This window comes from Neodiprion pinetum, chromosome 6, assembly GCF_021155775.2.
Source record: "Neodiprion pinetum isolate iyNeoPine1 chromosome 6, iyNeoPine1.2, whole genome shotgun sequence".
In the NCBI taxonomy this organism is placed as follows: Eukaryota; Metazoa; Arthropoda; class Insecta; order Hymenoptera; family Diprionidae; genus Neodiprion; species Neodiprion pinetum.
The window spans coordinates 19,628,350-19,649,895 of NC_060237.1; the positions used below are offsets into that span (position 1 = coordinate 19,628,350).

At 34.5% G+C, this 21,546-nt stretch overlaps 3 protein-coding genes across 10 annotated transcripts; 2 read left to right on the plus strand and 1 right to left on the minus strand.

Moving 5' to 3' along the window:
* The first annotated feature begins 1,061 nt into the window (after positions 1-1,061).
* Positions 1,062-14,576, plus strand: pcx (pecanex). Of its 2 annotated transcripts, XM_046630242.2 has the most exons (16): positions 1,062-1,524; positions 2,873-3,119; positions 3,206-3,481; positions 3,620-3,972; positions 4,164-4,307; positions 4,596-4,843; positions 5,040-5,299; positions 5,717-5,785; positions 6,514-9,728; positions 9,833-10,294; positions 10,404-10,548; positions 10,812-11,070; positions 11,142-11,495; positions 11,558-11,670; positions 11,785-12,059; positions 12,495-14,576. In XM_046630242.2, exons 1-16 carry the CDS (start codon positions 1,372-1,374, stop codon positions 12,774-12,776), a joined length of 6,855 nt encoding a protein of 2,284 aa, XP_046486198.1. In that variant the 5' UTR covers positions 1,062-1,371; the 3' UTR covers positions 12,777-14,576. The 2 variants fall into 2 exon arrangements, with proteins under 2 accessions (XP_046486198.1, XP_046486199.1); XM_046630243.2 differs by lacking the exon at positions 5,717-5,785 and having other exon boundaries at positions 1,063-1,524.
* Positions 14,218-17,204, minus strand: LOC124220883 (thioredoxin, mitochondrial). 4 transcript variants are annotated; one of them, XM_046630285.2, is made up of 3 exons: positions 17,000-17,204; positions 16,369-16,581; positions 14,218-16,211 (listed from the first exon to the last, which is right to left on the minus strand). In XM_046630285.2, the coding sequence occupies exon 3, from the start codon at positions 15,745-15,747 to the stop codon at positions 15,325-15,327; it is 423 nt and encodes a 140-aa protein (XP_046486241.1). In that variant the 5' UTR covers positions 15,748-16,211; positions 16,369-16,581; positions 17,000-17,204; the 3' UTR covers positions 14,218-15,324. The 4 variants fall into 4 exon arrangements, with proteins under 4 accessions (XP_046486241.1, XP_046486238.1, XP_046486237.1 ...); XM_046630282.2 differs by lacking the exon at positions 17,000-17,204 and adding an exon at positions 16,839-16,979 and having other exon boundaries at positions 14,218-16,171; XM_046630281.2 differs by lacking the exon at positions 17,000-17,204 and adding an exon at positions 16,839-16,979.
* On the plus strand, positions 16,982-21,424 carry LOC124220875 (mitochondrial import inner membrane translocase subunit TIM44). 4 transcript variants are annotated; one of them, XM_046630265.2, is made up of 9 exons: positions 16,982-17,132; positions 17,329-17,485; positions 17,553-17,705; positions 18,098-18,343; positions 18,874-19,078; positions 19,156-19,304; positions 19,617-19,805; positions 20,181-20,355; positions 20,430-21,424. In XM_046630265.2, exons 3-9 carry the CDS (start codon positions 17,664-17,666, stop codon positions 20,675-20,677), a joined length of 1,254 nt encoding a protein of 417 aa, XP_046486221.1. In that variant the 5' UTR covers positions 16,982-17,132; positions 17,329-17,485; positions 17,553-17,663; the 3' UTR covers positions 20,678-21,424. The 4 variants fall into 4 exon arrangements, with proteins under 4 accessions (XP_046486221.1, XP_046486219.1, XP_046486220.1 ...); XM_046630263.2 differs by lacking the exon at positions 17,329-17,485 and having other exon boundaries at positions 16,982-17,161; XM_046630264.2 differs by lacking the exon at positions 17,329-17,485.
* The last annotated feature ends 122 nt before the right edge of the window (positions 21,425-21,546 follow it).

Here is a 21,546-nt window from a genome sequence, read left to right on the forward strand (position 1 = left end):
AGTAAAAAAAAAAATTAAAATATACAATATCAACCTTCATAGTTTATTCAAATTCGTACTAAACGAACCTCATGCGGACTTTGAACTTATACAAAACTTGGAGTTATCAGAAAATCTTCGTTGATCGAGTTTCAAAATTTGAGGCTACCGGAATTATGAGATTATACAATATATTGTACGAGAAATTGATATACCATACATCGCAATTTCATAATAATGAGAGTGCATTGAAGTGAAATCGACTTGCATGCTATATTCCTCAGTACATACTAATACTGTGATCCGAGACATTGAGTCGCGAGATATTGGTCAAATAGTCTTCTTCAATTTAAATGCATTTCACAGAACTTGTAATTCTACGTTTTTTCCGATTTAATACCATCACAGACCAAAGAACATAAACTCCACTCTTTTATTTGCACTAAAAATGTATTTTTCCAAGTATTGTATGTATGTATGTACATTGTATTATAAATATCTAATTATAAAGAATTTTAAGTAGCAACTTGAATCTATTATAATTATTATACTAATAATAATACATGGCCATATCCTGTAGGTGACATGCATTATTAATAAACAATTTGAAATCATTTACAGAGATTGATGTTAATTGCACAGACGCCGCAAACGCGATATTCCTATGTTTTGTAAAATAATCAGTATGTAGATTTCGAAATATGTAATCAGTTTGGAAATACCGCGAAGTAGATAAGAACGTCCGTTTCATACTTCTACGTTCATCAACACATCCAGAAATGTCAGATCAGGAATGTGTTCTAAAACTCGGTCGAACCTCTACGGAGAGCCTGGTAAACGCAACTTCATAATGCAGCAAAGTAGCGTGTATTCTAAAGGGAGAAGCGGTTATGTATCAATGTATGTAAAGCGTTTACTTGAAGGTACATACGTAATAAACAAGTACCAACACCGTGTCAGCCATCCGGTAGTTTCTTTACCAGTGGAAGCCGTTTAGCATGCAATCGCATAAGCACACAAAACCCCATTAGGGTATTCGACTTTGAGAGCATCCAGTCAACGGTGTATACGTGCCACTGAAATATCTACGCGCTTGCCAGACTCTACCCTGGCATACTCATAGGGTCTACCTGGGCCAAGGATTTGAGTGGCTCATCTTACTAAATTAGCGTATTTCACGACAGTCATCGATAGTCCAAAATGGCGATGAGTCAGTTAGACGTAAGATTAGACTGTACTATAAAATAAACTTGTGGTAGGCGTAAGAGCAGGAGTAAAAATGTCATTTACCACGTTACTACAGTTCTGATTTTAGTGAATGTGAAAAATGCTAAGTGACACGTAGTTTATAAGGAAATGAGAAAATGGTGAAAAGGAATTGTTATTGCTGGGATGGGTTCACAAACGTTAGAAATCCTTCGACAGGGAGTCTGGGCGAGCCTGACAGGCGGTTGGTTCTATGACCCACATCTTGACGTATTTTCCAATACCTTCCACCTTTATATTTGGTTGCTGCTTCTCTGCTTACCATTTACCATATATTTAGTAAGTTGGTGCAGTTATTTATCAATCAATTATCATAACAAAACATCTCGGAGAATCCGAACCTCCATCTACAACCCATATCAAAACAATAATATCAGATTATGCGTCGCATGGAACTCAATCGTTTGAATCTATAGCAATCAGTTTACCATAAATATTTATGTGAACATTCGAAGATTGCAGATAGTAGTCGACGAGATGTTGAAACTATTTGATATCATAAGTAAACAAGCTTGTTTAATCAGTAAGGTTATGTTAGGTTAAACTATTCTAAGTGTCTAATCGCACTACACAGTGAACCTCCACGGGACACTCCAGACACGCCAAATGTTTGGTTGCTTCGAATTTTTGGCAAAAAATTGGAATGTCAGAACGGTTATTCAAGGCTAAAGTTGAGTGACACAGGTTAAGTTGAGTTCAGCCTTTGTTACACCTTTGCTAGAGTTTTGCTAAATAATCGTATTCTATCACTACCGAAAGCATAACACACACAAGAGGTATGAACTAATTGTAAGCTTCCGGTGTCTGTCACCCTCAGAGATTGTTTTTTTGAAAAATTCTATTCACATAAAAATTAGCGTGTATCGAAAACATGTGTGGACACTTCAATTTTTTCTGGAAAATTCTTTACTTACGAACATTTGGCATATTTATAATGTCCTATATAAGTTCATTCTATAATGAGAATAGACACGATGAAACTATTACAGCTTTCTACTACTATGCCGCCTTTTATATTTATCATGAATCTTCAGAATGACAATGAAATTGGAAAAGTTAAACAACTAATAATTAAAAAATCAATTTCCCAAACTGGCATCATTATTTCCATGCAAGCAAATTTCAACATCAAAGAATAAACTAGCCTGGTAAAATGAATCTCAGTTCTTACATTTCGGTTTCATTATATTCCTTTCCAACTTTTGGCAATTTAAAAGAACGAGTTATTTTCACTTCTTGATATAAATCACTATGCCATGACCCATGTGATACTTAATAAATTTTTCTAGAGTCAATCTCCAATTTTTAAAATATATGAGGTATCGACCTAATAAATTACCACTTATCCATATCGAATTTCACATGGTGAAAATACGTATGCTTGCATTCTGTTACATACAGTTGAAACATGTTACGACATTTCTTTGGTTTTGTTTGTAGTTCAATTCATTTATTAAACAACTTTAAAGTAACAAATAATTGTGAATCTTATTTTCTAACACTATAATTTTCATGCAATCGCAACAGTTTGCCACGGCTAGTATAATTAAGTTTTAGTAGATTATTTACATTGTTCACATTATTATAGTGCATTATAAGTTTATGCAAATTTCTGGCAATTTTTCAGTATTTTCCACCAACGTTATATGTATGGCTGGCATATTCTTCATCTATAGTGGCTTTGTTTGGCACAATAAAATGTGTAAATCATGCACTACACTGTGTCTACGATACCACCGAATGCTTAGAAGAGCCAGGTCAAAGTGTGAGTCAAGTGAAGGCAGAGAGTGAAAAAAAACGAGTGCCAAGAAATAAACGTCGTGAAACACCTCAGGATCAAGTTGATTTGGGTATAGAGCTTCAGGTTTTGAATGGTAAAGACACACTACAATTGTGTGAATTTGGGTTGGTCTACTAACTTGGCAATCACTGAATTAACACTGAAAACTTACTTCAACAGGTAAAACTGATACCCCACCAGTCGAATGCTCGTCACGAAATTCTTACATTGAGCCAAATGCTCAAAATGCAGATGCTGATAGCATAACATCTGAATATAATCGAGATAAACCGAGTTCTACTATAGATCTGAAAGTTGAGATACATAGAAAGAATAGCTCAGAAAGCTCTGAAGAGGCTCAGCAGCTCGGTAAGGCCACTGTTACAAGTATCAATGTGCACAAGGCGGAACTATTTTCTACTCAAGATCATGATCGGCTCAGAAAAAGGTTCAATGGTAAGTGAATCAATAAAAATTTGATAATCGTGGCGAGTTGAAGCATGAGATGAATAACTTATTCACGTTTTTGTATAAATAACGCAAAACAACTGGTGTGTCAATTACTTGTAATTTAGGCCATTCCTATACTTACAGATTGTCGACTGATGCGACAGAAGTGTGTTGTAATTGCAGAAGAAGATCAAACAGGATCCCGAATGCTTTCACGCTATTCTTCTAAAGACTCGCGCAGTCGTCACTCAAAGCAAGGAAGTTTGGGTAAAACTGGTTCTGAAAGCCAAATCAAGCAAACTAGTTCTCTTGAATTAGAGCAGCATGGGGATGACTTTCCCTATTGGAAATCAAATCAGAGCGTCCGGCGATTAGATTCCAACTCCATTCCATTGGAAACACACTTAAATGCTGATCATCCTCAGAGTTTAGAAATTATTTCTAAAAAAGAAGACAATGAAAAAAATAAGATTCCATCTCATCCGCAGTCGCTGGAGGTATATATGTGGTTATTTCAGAAGAGTTGAAGCTTCATATATATATTTGGATGTTTACTTATCAATGCAATTTTAAATCCTAAGTGGCATTTATAATTTAAAATTAGGTACTACTCTTCATCATCTCTTGAATGGTGGAATACTCTGAAATACTCTCTCATCAGTATGTAAATTTTTCTTAATGCACTCAGGTTATTCCTAAAAAGCCACATCAGCCTCTTATGCATCCACAAAGTTTGGAAGTTATTGGTGCAACCAGTAAAAATGCAAGTTCCAATGACGACAACAACCTTCCACTTCACCCACAGAGCCTTGAAACTATAAATACAAAAAAGGTTTGCATGTTACTCTTATTACATGTAAAAGCAAACGAGTATTATAATTCAGTCTGAAAATATGATTCTGCTATTACTTGTTAATGGAGCTAACCTGTTTTGAATGCTCATACATGCTGTTTAAAATAATGGCGAATTAGTAATCTTGAATCTTGTACAATCACTGAGAGGTATTTTTTATCGAATCACCTATTCGTGTATGGATTGCGAATGATATCCAAAAGCAATTTAAAGTTTGATATACACTGATAATCCTTGTAAAATTAAATCATGTGGAATTTTGGAAAGGTTTTACCACAAAACACGTTGAAAAGGAACCAACTGCAGCTGTTACCATACCTCAGTTATGGTTCAGAAATAGTCTACCCAATCGCGGAGCAAAGCGATGAACAATTCCCTATGGAAAGTTCAGGAGGTTTTAGCCGACGAGATTCATACAGTCCCCTACTTGTACGACAAATGAATGAAAATGGGGCCGGAGGAGTTAATAGGGATAGAAGTCTCAGCACCAGTGGATTTGAAGAACGATTCACAAGGTTCAAACGATTTGAATTCATATCCGTATTGTATTTCACGTCCTCTTTTTCGGTGTACAATAAAAATCGCAGTTTTCTTCTACAGACTCTTAATATTATTTAGTTTTCAAGAAAATCTGACTAGCAAAAAATTTACTTCGTCTTAATTGAACGAAATCTTTAATGTTTGTAACTCTTATTTAACGTTTCCAAATAGGTTCAATGGAGATACAGTAATTGATAACGACTCTGCGAACTCACGAGATGCTCTGCTGGACGATACTAAGACTAACGATAAGCGTAGATTTAGTAACACCAGTCAGAGTAGCCATGAATTATCTGACGGTGAAAGACACAAAGAGAAACAGCAAGGAAAGTGCAAAAATGTTGAGGACCCCTTGTACTCCGCTAGTTCTGGTTTTGATTGGCTTTTCGAACATACCGACTCTGAAGTAGAACCATCACAGAGTCAAAGTGGTAAGTTTTTTTGGTAAATTCTACTCAGGTAAGATCTCTAAAACTGACAAGCTGAACTACCAAAAAATTAGAATCGGCCTCTCACTGCAGTTCATTGAACACTGTTCTGCTTTAAGTACGCAAATTTGAGGTTTATTTTTAAACTTGGATGTGCTAATGTTATGACTTCTGAAAGTCGCAAAACGCATGTGCGGTTTATACTTAATGATTTGGAAACACGTTAACTTCAATATTCAGAATGTAACTTTGAATTACAACTAAACAAAGGATAGCAATATTTGTGTCAACAATCTATGGTGTATATTAAAAAATTATAATGTTCTCGTCCGAAACTATAAAAACATCATTAGTAGACGTCGTCAAGTCCTTTTATAATACTTTTAGTATTATATCACTTTTTCTAATATACGCTGCCAGCGTTTTGGATGTTTACTCGATCCGATGATACGGACACTTCAGAGAGCCTACAGACGGCTAGCACTGATTGTAAGTTTTAATTCGCGTTTCCGCAGTAGTACTTAGTAATTTTCATCCACTTTACATATGTAGTAGTATCTAGAGTATTATTTAGAAATAAGCCTTGAACAATACAGTTGCTCCAATGCGCCTACTTATTATGTAGTAGTAGCTGTGTTCTTTTCATTCAAATATTACTAATTAACCAAGATCTTTACACTTGTTTCGTACTGTAAAATAGCTGAAAATCTGTATCGCTCAAACAACCTGAAGTGAAACGAACACATCTAATATAGTACACACCTAAACAGTGGTGGTGCAAGTTTTACCTGAAGTACAAAATATACGTTGCACATGTGATTCCTTTATTTCAAATTATGCTGGTATTTTCGATTGATAGTAGATTTTCAAACAAATGTCAATCTCGTAAAGTTCATTGCTTTTGGATGAATGTTTTCGTAGTGTTTTGCGTAAGCATTTAATCAGTATAATATAGTAGAAATAATATCAGTGTGAAATAAGCATATGATGCCAAACCTTATTGTACCTGTATATTTGGAAACTGTTACGAATTGTTCACACTTTTAGTTATATGAATCGGTATACTTACTGCTGCACCCATTTGAATTTAAGTTTTGAATCTAAAGTTTTAATTTTTAAGAATCTAGATTGAATTTACTAGATATTGGAAATGATAAATCTTTTCGGTTTCAAATTGAAATTGTGAGGATTTCTCTACTACAAAATACTTATTACAGATCTTCATGGAAAAGAGTTGGACTCCGGATCGTCTAGCACAACAACATTGAGTATCGAAAATGAGGTGAAAAAAAAATTACTATCCCAGGTTGAAGTGGACTGTAAGCGTCATCAAGGAGCCATTCCAAAACAATGTCGTGCAAAGATACCTGTGGAATCTAATGTCGAGCATTTACCAGATACAGCGCCTACTCTTATTAAACCTAAACGAACTCTAGAAGTTCGTAGGGAAAGGGAAAGAAAGTTTGAACAAACTAGTGGTTCGAATAACGAATTGAGTACTCTATTACCTACTCCAGCCCCACCATTACTGGCGGCTCTGCTTAGTACCGGTAGGGACTTACCTGGCCAATCTGGTACACTCTCGGATTTGAGATTGACTCGAAATACAGAATCCCGGAATTCGCGATCTAAACACAAACGCCTAAAACGATCAAACAGAACGCATAGAGGCCCCAGAAGTAACTTACGTGAAGACAATTCAGTGCCCTTAACTGCCTTGGCCAGTGTGATTTCAAATAATAATTGTCACTTGGCCACGAGCCACAATGACACCACCGAAGGTGCTGTGCATTGTTTTCGTGACGAGAATGGCCGCTGGTTAACGTATACGTTTGACGAAAAAGGAACGGGGATAGCAAATACTTCTCAAATTGCATCAAGTGGGAATGGCAAATTATTAAATACTTTATTACGTCAACAAGTGTATCAAAGCTTACATTGTGACGAAACTTGGGATCTAACTAATTCGTTAGCCAAGAGTTACAGCACCTTATCCCTAAACTCAGCCGCGCTCACAGTGATAATTGATACCCCACCAGTGTTATCAAGTCCTGTGACAAACCAAACAAAGACACAGAATGTAGTGCCCTCTAATTTAGTTTCGTCAAGTGCAGCAGGATCCAGTCAATATGTACTGGATAGTTCTGAAAGAGATCCATTTCGGCATGTACCATTGGAAGACCGAAATCGAAGACTAAATCTGCGTAACAATTTGAATCTATTTCCTGCTGAAAATGGAACTTCCATACCAAGTTTATCACTACTACCTGCGCATCAAGAAGCCGAAACAAATACGAGTTTATCATGGAATCGTTTTATTGATGGCTTGGATATACCCAATGATGCTAAAGCCAAACAATCAAAACATTATTATAAGTGGAAAATCGGAAAGCTACCTCATATCAAAGTCCATTTTGATCGTTTGGCTTTATTAGCTTTGTTGGACAGAAATTTAACAATATTCGAAACTGTGGTGTCTACAATTTTGGCAGTAGCTGTTGCTAGTTTAGGAATTTTACTTTTGCAACGCGAATATTATCGTGACATTTTTGCATTTATATTTTGTATTGTTATCGCCAGTTGTCAGTATTCGTTATTAAAATCAGTTCAACCCGACGCTGCCTCGCCAACACATGGATTTAATCGTATTGTTGCATTTTCAAGGCCTGTATATTTCATCATTTGTACAGGATTAGTTCTAATACTCAACGAATCTCTTGACAATTTTCAAAGTTCCGATTTTCGTGTTTATGGAATACTCGTTTCTGATCGGGCAGTTGTTGTACAAATAAGAAACGTCTTGCTTATTTTCCTTTTGTGCTTTCCCATTGTATTTTCATTGGGACTTTTTCCACAAATAAACACATTCCTAATGTATCTTTGCGAGCATGCTGATATCCATATTTTCGGCGGGAATGCAACGACTGGCCTCATTTCTTCTGTTTATTGCCTTTGTCGCAGTGTACTGACAGTTCTTATCCTATATGGTTTCGCTTATGGTGCTTTAACTGAGTCTAAATCATCTCAGCACATTTTGTTTTCCATATTTATTGGTTTACTTGTAGCTGCTTCGTATCACTTGAGCAGATCTTCTTCAGATCCTAGTGTAGTTTGGGATATAGTTAAGCGAAATTTATGGCCTCCGGAATTATATCTGGAAGAAAGAGAAGTGAAGATTATAGAAAATACATCTCACAAAGATGATCTAACTTCTAAATACAGAGACGTTAAAATTCGATCTCTAGGAACAAAAAAAGACGTTAAAATAAAAGTTAGCGAACAAATTTCAGATTCAGAACTGATCGATCCTCTACCTGAAAAACTACGTTCGACTGTAAATATCAGACTCAAGAACGATTTAATAGTATGTACTGTATTAGGAATTCTATCATTTGCAATTCATTGCTCAACGGTGTTCACCGCATTGCAACCAGAATTAAATCCGGTTCTATGGAGAATCGCAAGTTGTTTGGGATTCTTGCTTCACTATATTATGCCACAACTCAGGAAACAGTTGCCATGGCTGTGCTTAGCAAAGCCTGTATTGAGGAGTCACGAACATACTCAGTTTGAAGTGAAAGAACCTGCTAAAATAATGTGGTTTGAAAAGGCTTCCGTCTGTCTTTGTTTTGTCGAGAGAAATATTTTATATCCAGTTCTATTTTTAGGTGCTTTGACAGAATGTTCCCCAGATATTGTTAAAAAATTTGGAGAAGGTATAGGTTCTCTTATTGTCGTTATTTGCGGAATGAAAGCACTGCGTTCAGCATATTCCGATCCTTCCACACGCTATCTTATCCTCGTCTTTACTGTTTTACTTTTTAAATTTGATTTTCGAGATATTGGAGAAACATTTTTAGTCGACTATTTCGTAATGGGAATTGTATTCTCCAAAGTCTATGAGCTTTTGTTAAAAATACGATTTGTTGTCACTTATATAGCACCATGGCAGATAACGTGGGGCAGCGCATTTCATGCATTTGCACAGCCTTTTTCTGTCCCACATTCTGCAATGTTATTTTTACAAGCTGGAATATCTGCCATTTTAAGTACTCCATTGAATCCTCTGCTGGGTAGTGCTATATTCATTTCTTCCTATGTACGACCGGTGAAATTCTGGGAACGAGACTACAAAACGAGAAGAGTTGATCATTCAAACACTAGAATGTCGTCCCACTTGGAGCGGAATTTGGGTGCCGATGACAATAACTTGAATTCCATATTCTACGAACAACTTACAAGATCGCTCCAGCACAGTCTATATGGAGATTTGGCACTTGGACGTTGGGGTGGAGTTACTCAAGGCGACTGTTTTTTACTTGCATCTGACTACCTGAACTGTTTAGTTCACATTGTGCAATTAGGAAATGGCTTAGTCACATTTCAATTGAGAGGGCTTGAGTTCCGAGGAACCTATTGTCAACAAAGAGAGGTAAACATTCATTTTTTTCCCTCATATTTGCTTTATAAAACATATTATCTTCAACTGAGCAGGTTCATTTCACTGTAGCATTTACGCATATTGGTTATTGATAGGTTGAGGCCATATCAGAGGGCATTGAGGCCAATAACAACTGTTGCTGCTGTGAGATGGGCCATTTTTCCAATGTGTTGAGCGTAAACGCCGCGTTTAGTCAGCGCTGGCTTGCTTGGGAAGTAGCTAGTAGCAAGTATGTCCTGGAGGGTTATTCAATCTCTGATAATTCTGCAGTCTCTATGCTACAAGTATTTGACTTCCGGAAAGTTCTCGTCACGTATTACGTCAAGAGTATTATTTTCTACGCAATTAAATCTAGTAAGCTAATGCAGTGGCTTGAAAATCCTGATATCATTGAGGCGTTGAAACCGACATTGGAAAAGAACTTTGTAGACCTTGATCCTGTTTTCAACATGAACATTGACGAAGATTTCGATTTTCGTGCAAGCGGCATCACCAGAAGTAGTTTTTGCAATGTTTTTTTGGACTGGATACAATTCTGCACTGCGAAACGTGACAAGGTATGGCTGCAACTCGCACTTTAAATCCTATGTCAAGCATAATAGTACTCAATGCCAAAGATCTGTGTCAATATAGTGTAACTCATATCTGTGTTATTTCGTTTTCTAGTTATTGGAGAGATCGAGAGATTCATGTCTAGTATCGCTGTGTTTTGCATTAAGTCTCTTAGGGCGCCGTGCATTAGGTGCAGCATCTCACAACACTGTGTCTAGTGTTGAATTTTTCCTGTACGGATTACATGCTCTATTCAAAGGTAAATACTGAGTTCTTGTTAAAATAGTAGAATTGAAAGTAATGATAGGAATAAAATAATCACATCAGTATGACGACGTCACATACATTAACATAATACAAAATAAAACTCTTGTCTCCAAATGTAAAAGCAGGCTGCTCTTTCTTTCCGAAAATGCCTGTTTTCAATAAATTACACTTGAATTATTGTCGCATTTATCTGCAAATATTATACTTCAAAGAGTTCACGTAGAAATATTTGCCTGATGGTCACTTGTGTTGTAGGAGATTTTCGTATAACGTCAGCACGTGACGAATGGGTACTTAGAGATGTAGAGCTGTTGCGTGGAGTAGTAGCAAAAGGAGTTAGAATGGCTCTAAAGTTACATCAAGATCACTTTATGAGCTCTGAAGAGTACGAGGAGACAGCAGCCTTGTATGATGCAATTGAGGGTCACGATCGAGGACTTGTGATTAGCCACGAAGCAGATCCACTGTGGAGAAATGCAGTACTGGGTGGAGCACCAAGTCTTCTCGCTCTTAGGTACATTACAATTGTTTAGGCATAATTCATGATCAATTATAGTTCTAATGAAGTTAAAACAACATTTACAGGCATGTGCTAGATGACGGAATAGATGAATATAAAGTGATAATGCTGAATAAACGTTATCTCAGTTTTCGAGTAATCAAAATGAATCGTGAATGTGTCCGTGGACTCTGGGCTGGTCAACAGCAGGAACTTGTATACTTGCGCAATCGAAATCCTGAACGTGGTTCGATACAAAATGCCAAGCAAGCTTTACGTAACATAATTAATAGTTCTTGCGATCAGCCAATTGGTTATCCAATTTATGTGTCACCACTGATGACTAGTTATGCTGAAACAAATGAGCAACTGTGTTCGATAATAGGAGGGCCGTTGAGTTTAGGCTCGATTAAAAACAACGTACTTAAATTGTGGCGAAGGTACGACATTCAAAGTTATAATACAACAAACAATCTTAATCATTAACTCTACATTGCTCTAGGGTGAGACGGCGATGCGGGCAGGGTTGTTCGTCCGGCGGTACTGGTTCACAGGATGACGGTGGATTTGGTACTGAAGGAGTTCACGCTATGACCACATATAATATACATTCCGGTAAGTGTTTCAAACATACACTGCGTTCATGAAGTCTTCAATATAATAAGCCTGATTCACATTCGATTAACAATTTAATCGATCAATTAATTTTCTTTCCGCTATGATTATTAGGTTACAATCAATCTGGTCACAATACATCGGGTTCACAATCCATGGATTCAAGTTGTCAAATTGGAGGCTCCGCAGGGCGAGGTTCACTTGGTCGAGCAAATACAGGCTCTCTCGGAGGCAACCGTGGTTCCTTGGCATCAGTTGGAAAGCCCACAAGTGCAACATTGGCTAGTTTGGCCGGATTGCTGAGCAGTGGAGATATAAAAGCTGAATCTAAAAGCGAAACTAGTTTCACAAATAAACAAGAAAAAGACGAAGTCTTCCAAAGGGTTCGAGTATGTATTATTAAATTAGTTACATGACGTAAAACTAATGGTCATCCATAATGTAGATTAAAAGGAATTCCGAGAACTTAGAATAAAATTCTTACGAAACAGCTAAAAAGTCATATACACCCAAACAGTTATTTGCACGTGTCTTAATTCTAAAGAGTTTATTTACAAACCTAGAAATCAGTATTGTTGAAATCCCCTAATTTCTGGTTGATTTTTTTAAAATTCAATATAGAATTTACAAATTGAGATATCTGTGTTGCAAAGTTCAAAGAAATTGGTGTATTTTTTGATTTATTAAACAGATAGGTAGACGAACAATATACAACATTTTTACGTGTCCTAATCCAGTCTTTTTACCATCCTGAAATGTTGCAAAAATTCCTCTTTGGATACCACGTATCGATCGATAATAACCACACGCTGAAATGTATATAGATCGTGGATCCAAACCAAGTGTATGATGCAATAAATTTGGGAAGAAGGATTGATGTTACATGGCCAGATGAACGAATGAGACAGCAAGGCGGTCGTTCTGGATGGCAGCACTGGGTTCCTGAGAAAGGCATGGAAGGTTGTATAGTACATCGTTGGTCACCAAATCACCGTGACCCCAATAGACGATCACACGTTGATAAAGTTATATTACTTGTCAAAATTGATGAGAAATATGTCCCTGTGGCAGAACAGGGTGTACAAGACTTGGGTGCCGAAGTGTAACTAGAATTTTTAAGGTTTTCGGTAACTCTTGATAACCTACAAGGAATTATTGTAAAGTTTCCTATAACAATAATCTATAAACTTGTCACATTCATTGCCATTGCCTAATAAGTTTTGCAAGACTTGTGTGCAAATGATTAGCTATGTTACTTAGAGTAAGATTTATTGAACTAGAGCAAGTTTGAGAGATTAAATAGAGTTGATATATTTCTTGTTTAATATTATTCAGTCATTCAAAAACTCCGTCTTAGCTCTGATTTTGTAATCAAAATTATATCATTTCATATTTCTTTAATTATCGTTGTCGTTTCATTGCCCATGAGTGCGTTTTTCCTGTAAAACTGTAATTGTATAATTTATATTCAATCGTTTTCGTAAGACAGTCTTACGTTTTTAGCTTCGCGGAGTTGCTATTCATTACATTGCACTATCAATTGAATACTTTCATGAATAATTTCGTTAGTATCCATACGTAAGTACTTCTTTACAACATTTACTTGAAGATCAATATAAAATTCTTAAGTTATCAATGATTTAAAGTAGTTGCATTTTGACTTTTGTTTAATTATTATGAATGATGTTAACTTTTCTGTTGGAATTTTTGGAATGAACAACCCATCACTTGCTTTGATTTGTCAAAAAATAAAACGTTTTAAATAGATGGAATTCCAAATAATCGAGTAATTAGAAACTTTCAATTTTATGCAAACATTTTCAAACCAATATTAAATGAATAATAAATTTTTTTAAATTAACATTTTACATTGTATGATATGAATGATGCCTCTTAAATTCAGAACTTATCCAATATCGCAGATGTAATTTGAAACTGAAAAATGAAATATTTTATTCAATTATTAATCTTTTAAAGAAACTAAATAGTTTGTAAAATACCAATTCTTTTCGCACTTTTATCAAAGCATATTTCTTTTATATTTCTCTTCACCAGATTAAAAACAACACAGTGTCTCACTTTGATATACTGTCACATATTTTTTCTTTCGATTTTTATACATCTTTAAAAGTTGATGAAATAACGTTCGTAGAAAGTCTATCACTAGGCAATAATTGACAACTTTCATTTTCAAATAATTACTACTTTGAAATTAGAGCTTGTGATCTGTGAATAAACCGAAGTAAATTAATATAGTATAAAATAAGAAAATTTGTTACGTTTTCTAGTTTTGTTGTTTGATTTGGTATTTGAGCCCTTTCATTTCAGTGTTGTTCTATATGAATACTGCTCATATAAATCATAAAAGTGTAAAACGTATACCAAATTATTGTACCATATTTATAATATAGTTAGTTATTCTAATTAACTTTCTCATATATGAGAGAAATGGGTATTGCTTGTAGTCGGAATAAAAGCTAGATACAATGTTAGGTTTAATTTTAAATTTTTATTAAATTATTATTACTATTATTATTTTGAATTGACTTTTATATAAGAGCAATGATGACTTATCCTTTTCAAACTTATGTGTCAGACTAATCGCGGGCAACAGACTATTGGTTTTATTCTGTACAACAAGCGATTAAATCCATTTCAAAATTCTGCATCAAATCTGTCATGTTTTTCTACATTTTGTTACCTTTTTGTTTAAGTGATAAATAATAATTGGAAGATAATTAATGTAAATAGCTAAAATTGTGTGATTGTCTCTTTTTGTGGACATATTTTTATTAAAAGTTTACAAAATATTCAAAAGAGATGTGATGTATAATATAATGCAAATACTTTGTGTTTCAGTAGAACCTTCTCCAAATTGTTAATAAATTGTTTACGCTGATATGAAATCGACGCATTGAATTATTCTCATCTAATGCACACTCGTAGTACATTTTAATAACGCTCGAACGAAAAATCTAATTCCCAAGAGAACGAGAAAGGTAAATAGAGTAAGTTTTTGGACAGAACAAAACGTAATTGATATTTAACACACATTTATATTTATTAATCATTCAGTTTTTACAAAAATTTATTTGAAGTTATGTTGTGAAAATAGGAACATACGTATACATATATAATGTATATATATGTATAAGATTTATGTGCAAATGATTACATTCTAGATAGTCAAGTCCAAATGTAAAATCGCCAGCATATATGAAGCTTTTGGAAAGCTAATTCAAATTATCAGTTTAATTCAACTAGTTTTACAAACCAACAGTACACATTATTCCATCTATTTCAGAAAATTGCATGCTAATTGAAAATTCATTAGAAAGAAGAGTTTGTATTAAGTACATCCATATCCTAATCTATGAAAAGCAGAGTACAAATACAGAGTACAAGTTATTACTGCAGGACTCAAGATTTAAAAGTCTATTTTAAGATGAATAACCAATTCCTCAACTCTTTCAGCATTCCTAATTTGTGGTGGAATGTAATTCTCGCAGATGGTATAAATTTAAAACTTGCAAAAAAAATGCTGTGCAAAGGACGCATGTCAATACGTTCACATATTAGGTCAAGTTTATCGCACCATAAAAATAATATATTTACGAAGTACTAGATAAAGGTAATAAAAGAAAGAATTGGTCATTAATTACTCTTATTAGGTGGGGCAATCTCAGCGCCAGTCTTCAGTTTTTGAATTAAATTTTCTATAGAATCTGCCTCCATGAGGCCAATAAATTTATGCACAACTAAGCCATTTGATACGGCAATTACTGCAGGTACAGCTTTTACTTCAAAAGTATGAACTAGCTCAGGGTTTGACTCTACGTCTACGACAGCTAGATTTAAATCCTCCATTGGTCCTACTAGCTGCTCTAGTTTTGGAGTTAAAATTTTACATGGGTCGCACCACTCTGCGTGGAAATTAACTATCACAGGGACCGTACTGTTCATTACCTTTTCTATAAACTCTCTGTTGTCCTTAATCTCAAATTTCTTATTGCTACGGCTCAATAAGGAGATCCCACGCGTCGACAGCTGCATAGTGTGTTTCAAACAACGCAACATTTTGTCTCTGCTTTATATCTAATTAAATACAATAGTATAACTGTACGTATATATTACTTTAAATTATCTGCATTGATATAACTTATGTGAAAAATTGTTTGAAATAATATTTCAATATAATTATTTATACAGATATATTTAATTATGTAACTAGTGTTGAGATTAGTTATATTTCGAATAGGTAATATATATTATCTCAACAATGAAGAAGCACGTAAGAATTTTATGTGTAAGGATATGGTTTCTGAAGAACTCAATCAACAACCATTGCAAGTTAAAAATATTTAATTCGTAGCTTTCTTATCCGGGAAAACTGTACTTTCTTAAATAACCCAGCTCTTTATTCGTACAGCTTTTACTGGTGTGATGACTTCAAATTTGACGTAAGCGAAGAATGCCACCAAAGATGAACCAGCCAATAAAACTAGAAGTAACGTGCGCCAAATGAATAACTGATCATATGACTGTAAATTGAAAAATATTTTGTTACCTTTTTTTAATATGATACGATGTGTTTTTATTTCTCAGCACAAAAGAAAGGCAATGTGTGTAGAGTAAAGTATCCAATAGGTAACGAAACTTGATACAAAACATCGATTGTAACAAATGAAAAAGAATTACCTTTACTATCGTCTCGTTACTGACGTCAGAGTTTTCTGAAGCTCTTGGAATACTGAGCAGTGCAATCGTAATTAGTCCCGTAACACTTAGTGCAGTCAGACCAAATTTTTTTTGAGTCCGCAAGGATATCAGACAAATCAAGCCTGCTGTTAACCAGAGAGTGAGTATAATAAATGTGCCAAACCCAACTCCCAAAATCAGAGTTGTCATTCCCTGAAAATTTATTCAATTAAAATGCTTTGCAGAATAGTTATGTATGGCTGTTTCTTATTGTGTGCTCTTGAAAATAGAATTTCTGTAAAATGATTCGCAAATTGCTAGCAAACTTATAGAAATTTATCGCTTTTTACTTTATAATCGATAATCACTCCGTGCGTAATTCTCATATATGTCTGTCTGTATCTACTATTCCCAAGTCGATCGTTGTATAATCTGTCGGAATTTTACCAATGCATACGTATTTTACTTACCTATTGATAACGTTGTTGCATTATTTCGTAATTTTTCCGAAAATGAAATACAATACACACTTACTTTGTTATATATGACACAAATAATTTACGAAGAAAATGTAATATTTTACAACCGCATGTTTTAAAATATTCAATCATTTATCACTACGAAAACTAACCTATCCATCTTTTGCCTGAAATATTTTATCGGATTTTTTCCTTTGCTCTGCTGGTTGGAATTGCCGGCAGATGGCTGCTTTCTCGACATTCAACGTTTTCGTTCAATGGACTCAATAAAACGCTTGTAAAATGGTAAATATCACATATTCATGAACTGCAAGGTACTTTTTCAGTTGTGCAAAACCAAAAAACTGTTCATACGTATTATTGTCACGCCATCATTTGCTAATTACATGAAAGTCTGTAACGCAACCGGCAACTTTTACGGAAACAGTGAGGTTAGATTTCGTCAGACAAACTTTTCTGATTCCTAAAAGTTTAACCGTAGGTCCTATTTGTCGATATTGGAATTGACCACGCCATCCGGATAGTCTCAAAGAACATATTATCGTCCACCTTGCACCCAAATTTATCTAATTCATCCGTTATCAAATTGCGGGCGTTTAATTCCACTGCTGAAGTTTGACAATAAACACGTTTTGCAGGTATCTTTTTCATTCTCCATGTTAAAAATTTGGCAACCCGTTTTTTACCTCAACTTATTGATTCCAGAACTGTATCGCTGGTAAATCAAATTTTATTGGAATTGTTCGTGCCGCACGATTCCCCTACAGATATTCAAATGGCTATAGAGATATATCTCAGATATGGAGCGTCAATCAAATGCTGCGTCAAATCGAGGAGAGTAGTTCAACAAGTATACATGTAAGTTAAATCACGCAACAAAGCAGAACTGATAGACTATTGATTAGTTTTACCATATGTTCTCATACAGTTAATGCGTGCTGTTGAATATGCCAAACTACTTTTAAATGGAATAATGCAGTAAAATTTAATATCTATAATTTTATAGAAGTATCAGTTTTTCACATTATTAGAGATAGCCGATATGCTTTGCTTTAAAAACCTTATTTTGATCTACGTTAGCACATACGTTCTCTAATTTAACTGCTAGTCTCCTGTAATATTTTTCATTTTGATTAATACCAATGTGTTTATTGTTGAATGATTTTATAGCAATTTAGTTTGAACAAAATATAATAATTGTTACATTTTACAGCTTATTTCACAGTGAATATTAATAGTTTTGATTTCAGATGCGATTGTATTCAAGTCCAGCACGCCGACCAAATTTCTTTTCACAATTTGTTGAGAATATTAGACAAGAAATGCAAAAAAATAAGGAGATGAAAGAATCACTGAAAAAATTTCGTGAAGAAGCTGAGAAGCTTGAGCAATCGGATGCGTTAAAATCTGCTAGACAAAAATTTCAGACCGTTGAATCTGAAGCTAATAAAAGTTCGGAAGTAATCAAGGAAAGGTTGGATCATCTCAAAGAAAAGGTGATAATTTGAAAGAGGTTCAGTTAGTTCTTTAGAATTTTCATTTTTCCTAGTAATATAAATCATATGTGGATATTTCTGAACATTAATGTGTACGTATTTTGCAGTTACCACTTGATTTAAGGGTAGACTTCTATGAAGTTGTTAACATTCTTTGATTTTATTTTTATTTCCATACCAAGGTTTCGTATCAATTTATTTTATTCTAATCAATAATTCCTTGCATCCTAATTTTTGGATTATGGTATGAAATATGGTAGTATAGAAGCCGTCATTGAAGAAGTTTTCTGAAACATTCCTTGTGTGTACACTTTTATCCCAAAAGTTTAGAATTTTTTGGGGACGATGCACAACCACGATCAAAACATATAATGAATCTTTGACGGTATTTTCACAGGTGTGGAAAATCAAAGATGAAATAAAAAAATTGGCAAACTCGACAAAGTCTTCCCTTAAAAATTTACTATCAGTCACTTCAAATATCGTACTTGCTCAGTTGAAATAATTCGTTCAGTGCTTTATTTTTCCAGGTTCAAGGTGTCTTGGAGGAGGCCAGTAAATCGGAAATAGGTAAAAAGGCCGGTCAACTCGGTGAGGAAATAACCAAGTCAGCTAAAGATGCAGCTGAAACTATTTCTGAAAAAAGTCAAGCTATAGGAAAGACTGGGGCCTTTCAAACGATATCACAAACTGCTGAGGCTGTCCGGAAAGAGTTTGATCAGCAAGGAATACAAGGTTTTTAAATACATAAAGTTTATTGTCATAATTTTTTATGCCTTATTTACAGAAGTTTGTTATTATATTTTCAACAGCTCGCGTTTACGTTCCTCCAAAAAAATTACGAAAACGGAAAGAAGTACCCGACATAGTGGACGAAAAGCAAGTGGAAGCAAATGAGGAAGCTACTGGAGTCGAACTTCACAAAGATTCCAAATTTTATCAATCATGGCAAAATTTTAAGGTACAGCTCACGTATTTGTTTCTAAAGTAACAGAACAGTTTCGTACAATATGGTATGACATATTGAGTAGTTTCTTACTAAGTTCACCTATTGACGGAATCTACGATGATTTTAGAAGCCATGTAGAATTTCATTATCAACGCCTAATTTATCTTCATAACTGTCTGGTGTAGATTATTCAATACAGTCATTAAAGTATTTAGGTATGTAATTTAAAATACAATTTTTTTGAGCAATTTCAGAAGGTACCACATCCTTACAACATTCAAACAAAAATTGATTCAATCAATTTTGTTTCTCCCGCTTTTTCAGGACAACAATCCATATGTTAATAAAGTCTGGGACTGGAAAATGAAATATGAAGAATCCGATAATCCTATGATACGAGCTTCTAGGCTACTCACAGACAAAGTGACGGATATAATGGGAGGTCTATTTCAAAAAACGGAACTTTCAGAAACACTAACTGCAATTTGTAAATTAGATCCAAATTTTGACAAGGTATGGGTCTTTTTATTTTTCTCTTTTATTTAATTTCAAGCAATGGTTATATCCTTTGAGTATGTGGGATGTATTTATTTACTTGCAATCTAGAAATCTAGAATCTAATATTTATTGTATAATATTCCTTTAGCTTTATCCACTTATTGTTAACTTGGAATCGTCCTAAGTTTGCGACTTTAAAACGAGCTCAATTAACCTTTGTATTCCCAGAAAATCACTGAGATGGTTTCCAATGAGCATTATTCTGTATGTCTATGCAATAAAAATTTCATATCCAAGAACTAATCTCCATCCAACACATAGTGGTCAAGAACTAAGTTAATGAATAAAAGTAACACTTACGGTAACTGATATTGACTGTGCTTCAATTAGGTCAAGTTTCTGAGAGATTGTGAAACAGATATAATTCCTAACATTCTTGAAGCGATGGTGAGAGGTGATTTGGATACGTTAAAGGACTGGTGTCACGAAGCACCATACAATCTTATATCACAGCCCTTAACACAGGCAAAGAAATTAGGATACTATTTAGACAGTAAAATTTTGGGTAGGTTACATACATACATATTGAATTAAATGCACAGATACAATTTTGTATAATACAATTTTATATAATTGCAGATATCGACAACGTAGATCTTGTGATGGGGAAAGTTATGGAGCAAGGTCCCGTACTAATAATAACTTTCCAATCACAGCAAATTATGTGTGTAAGGAACGCGAAAAATGAAGTAATTGAAGGTGATCCAGAAAAAGTGATGCGAGTGAATTACGTTTGGGTCTTATGTCGAGATCCTACTGAATTGAATCCAAGAGCAGCATGGCGACTCTTGGATCTGAGTGCCAATAGTGCGGAACAATTTTTGTAGTTTAGATTCTATTGAAAAAAATTCGTCAGGATTCCTTGGAAATTTCGTTATCAGTAGACAATGATTTCATAGTTCATATTGCACTGGATCGACTTTATCGAAAAATGAAACAAAAAAATTAATACCGTAAGCTACAATTTTATGGTACATTTTGCGAGATTTGGTCCTCTGTTACTTGCTAACAGTCTGCGACTATTCATTTTTATTTGAATCCAGAGCAACCTCATATCCTGTAATTATTCTATATCAAAGCCAGAATTTGTTGCGAATTTGACAAATTTCACTCTGTATGGATATGTTACATGATATCTCATTTTCATTTTATTCGTGAAACCCTGTTTCTGTAGTTTAAAATACAATTGAGCGTACTACATTTTATTATCACAGGCACATTCTCGTCTCAAAACCACGGTTATATCTCTGTAAATAATTGACTTGTTCGTTTAGAGAGTGTTATCTCTTGACAAGTCTTGTAAAATACAAATATAAAGAAATATCGTGTCATATTTATTAATTAATTACTTTGGTATTGTACTTGTTACTGTAATGTAGGCCTACGATATTCAACTTAAAGAGATTACAAATTACCTATCGAAAATCGGAATTCCGAATATTACTTTAAACAGATCTAGTACTTAATAAATGAGACCACCTGATTACATCCTTTTGGAACGTGTACTAAATTCTTCAATGTTAAATTTTGAACCTCTTTTACACATGTTATAAAAATAAAGCCGCAAACATAAATTCATAATTTATTACGTTCCTCTACGAATAATTTTGAGTCTTATGACTGAAAGATTTGAAGAGAGTTTTCTATTTCAAGTGCTGTGGTCATAATTGTACCTGCAAGAAAGTGTATCCATTCA

What these genes read in the sequence shown, in the direction of transcription:
- pcx (XM_046630242.2), top strand. Translation starts at nt 1,372, where the DNA reads ATGGGTTCACAAACGTTAGAAATCCTTCGACAGGGAGTCTGGGCGAGC. An exon ending in AGAGCTTCAGGTTTTGAATG is followed by an intron (nt 3,120 to 3,205) that starts GTAAAGACACAC and finishes TTACTTCAACAG; the next exon opens with GTAAAACTGATACCCCACCA. An exon ending in CCTATTGTCAACAAAGAGAG is followed by an intron (nt 9,729 to 9,832) that starts GTAAACATTCAT and finishes GGTTATTGATAG; the next exon opens with GTTGAGGCCATATCAGAGGG.
- LOC124220883 (XM_046630285.2), bottom strand. Translation starts at nt 15,747, where the DNA reads ATGTTGCGTTGTTTGAAACACACTATGCAGCTGTCGACGCGTGGGATC.
- LOC124220875 (XM_046630263.2), top strand. An exon ending in TGATCAGCAAGGAATACAAG is followed by an intron (nt 19,079 to 19,155) that starts GTTTTTAAATAC and finishes TATTTTCAACAG; the next exon opens with CTCGCGTTTACGTTCCTCCA. An exon ending in TAGATCCAAATTTTGACAAG is followed by an intron (nt 19,806 to 20,180) that starts GTATGGGTCTTT and finishes TGCTTCAATTAG; the next exon opens with GTCAAGTTTCTGAGAGATTG.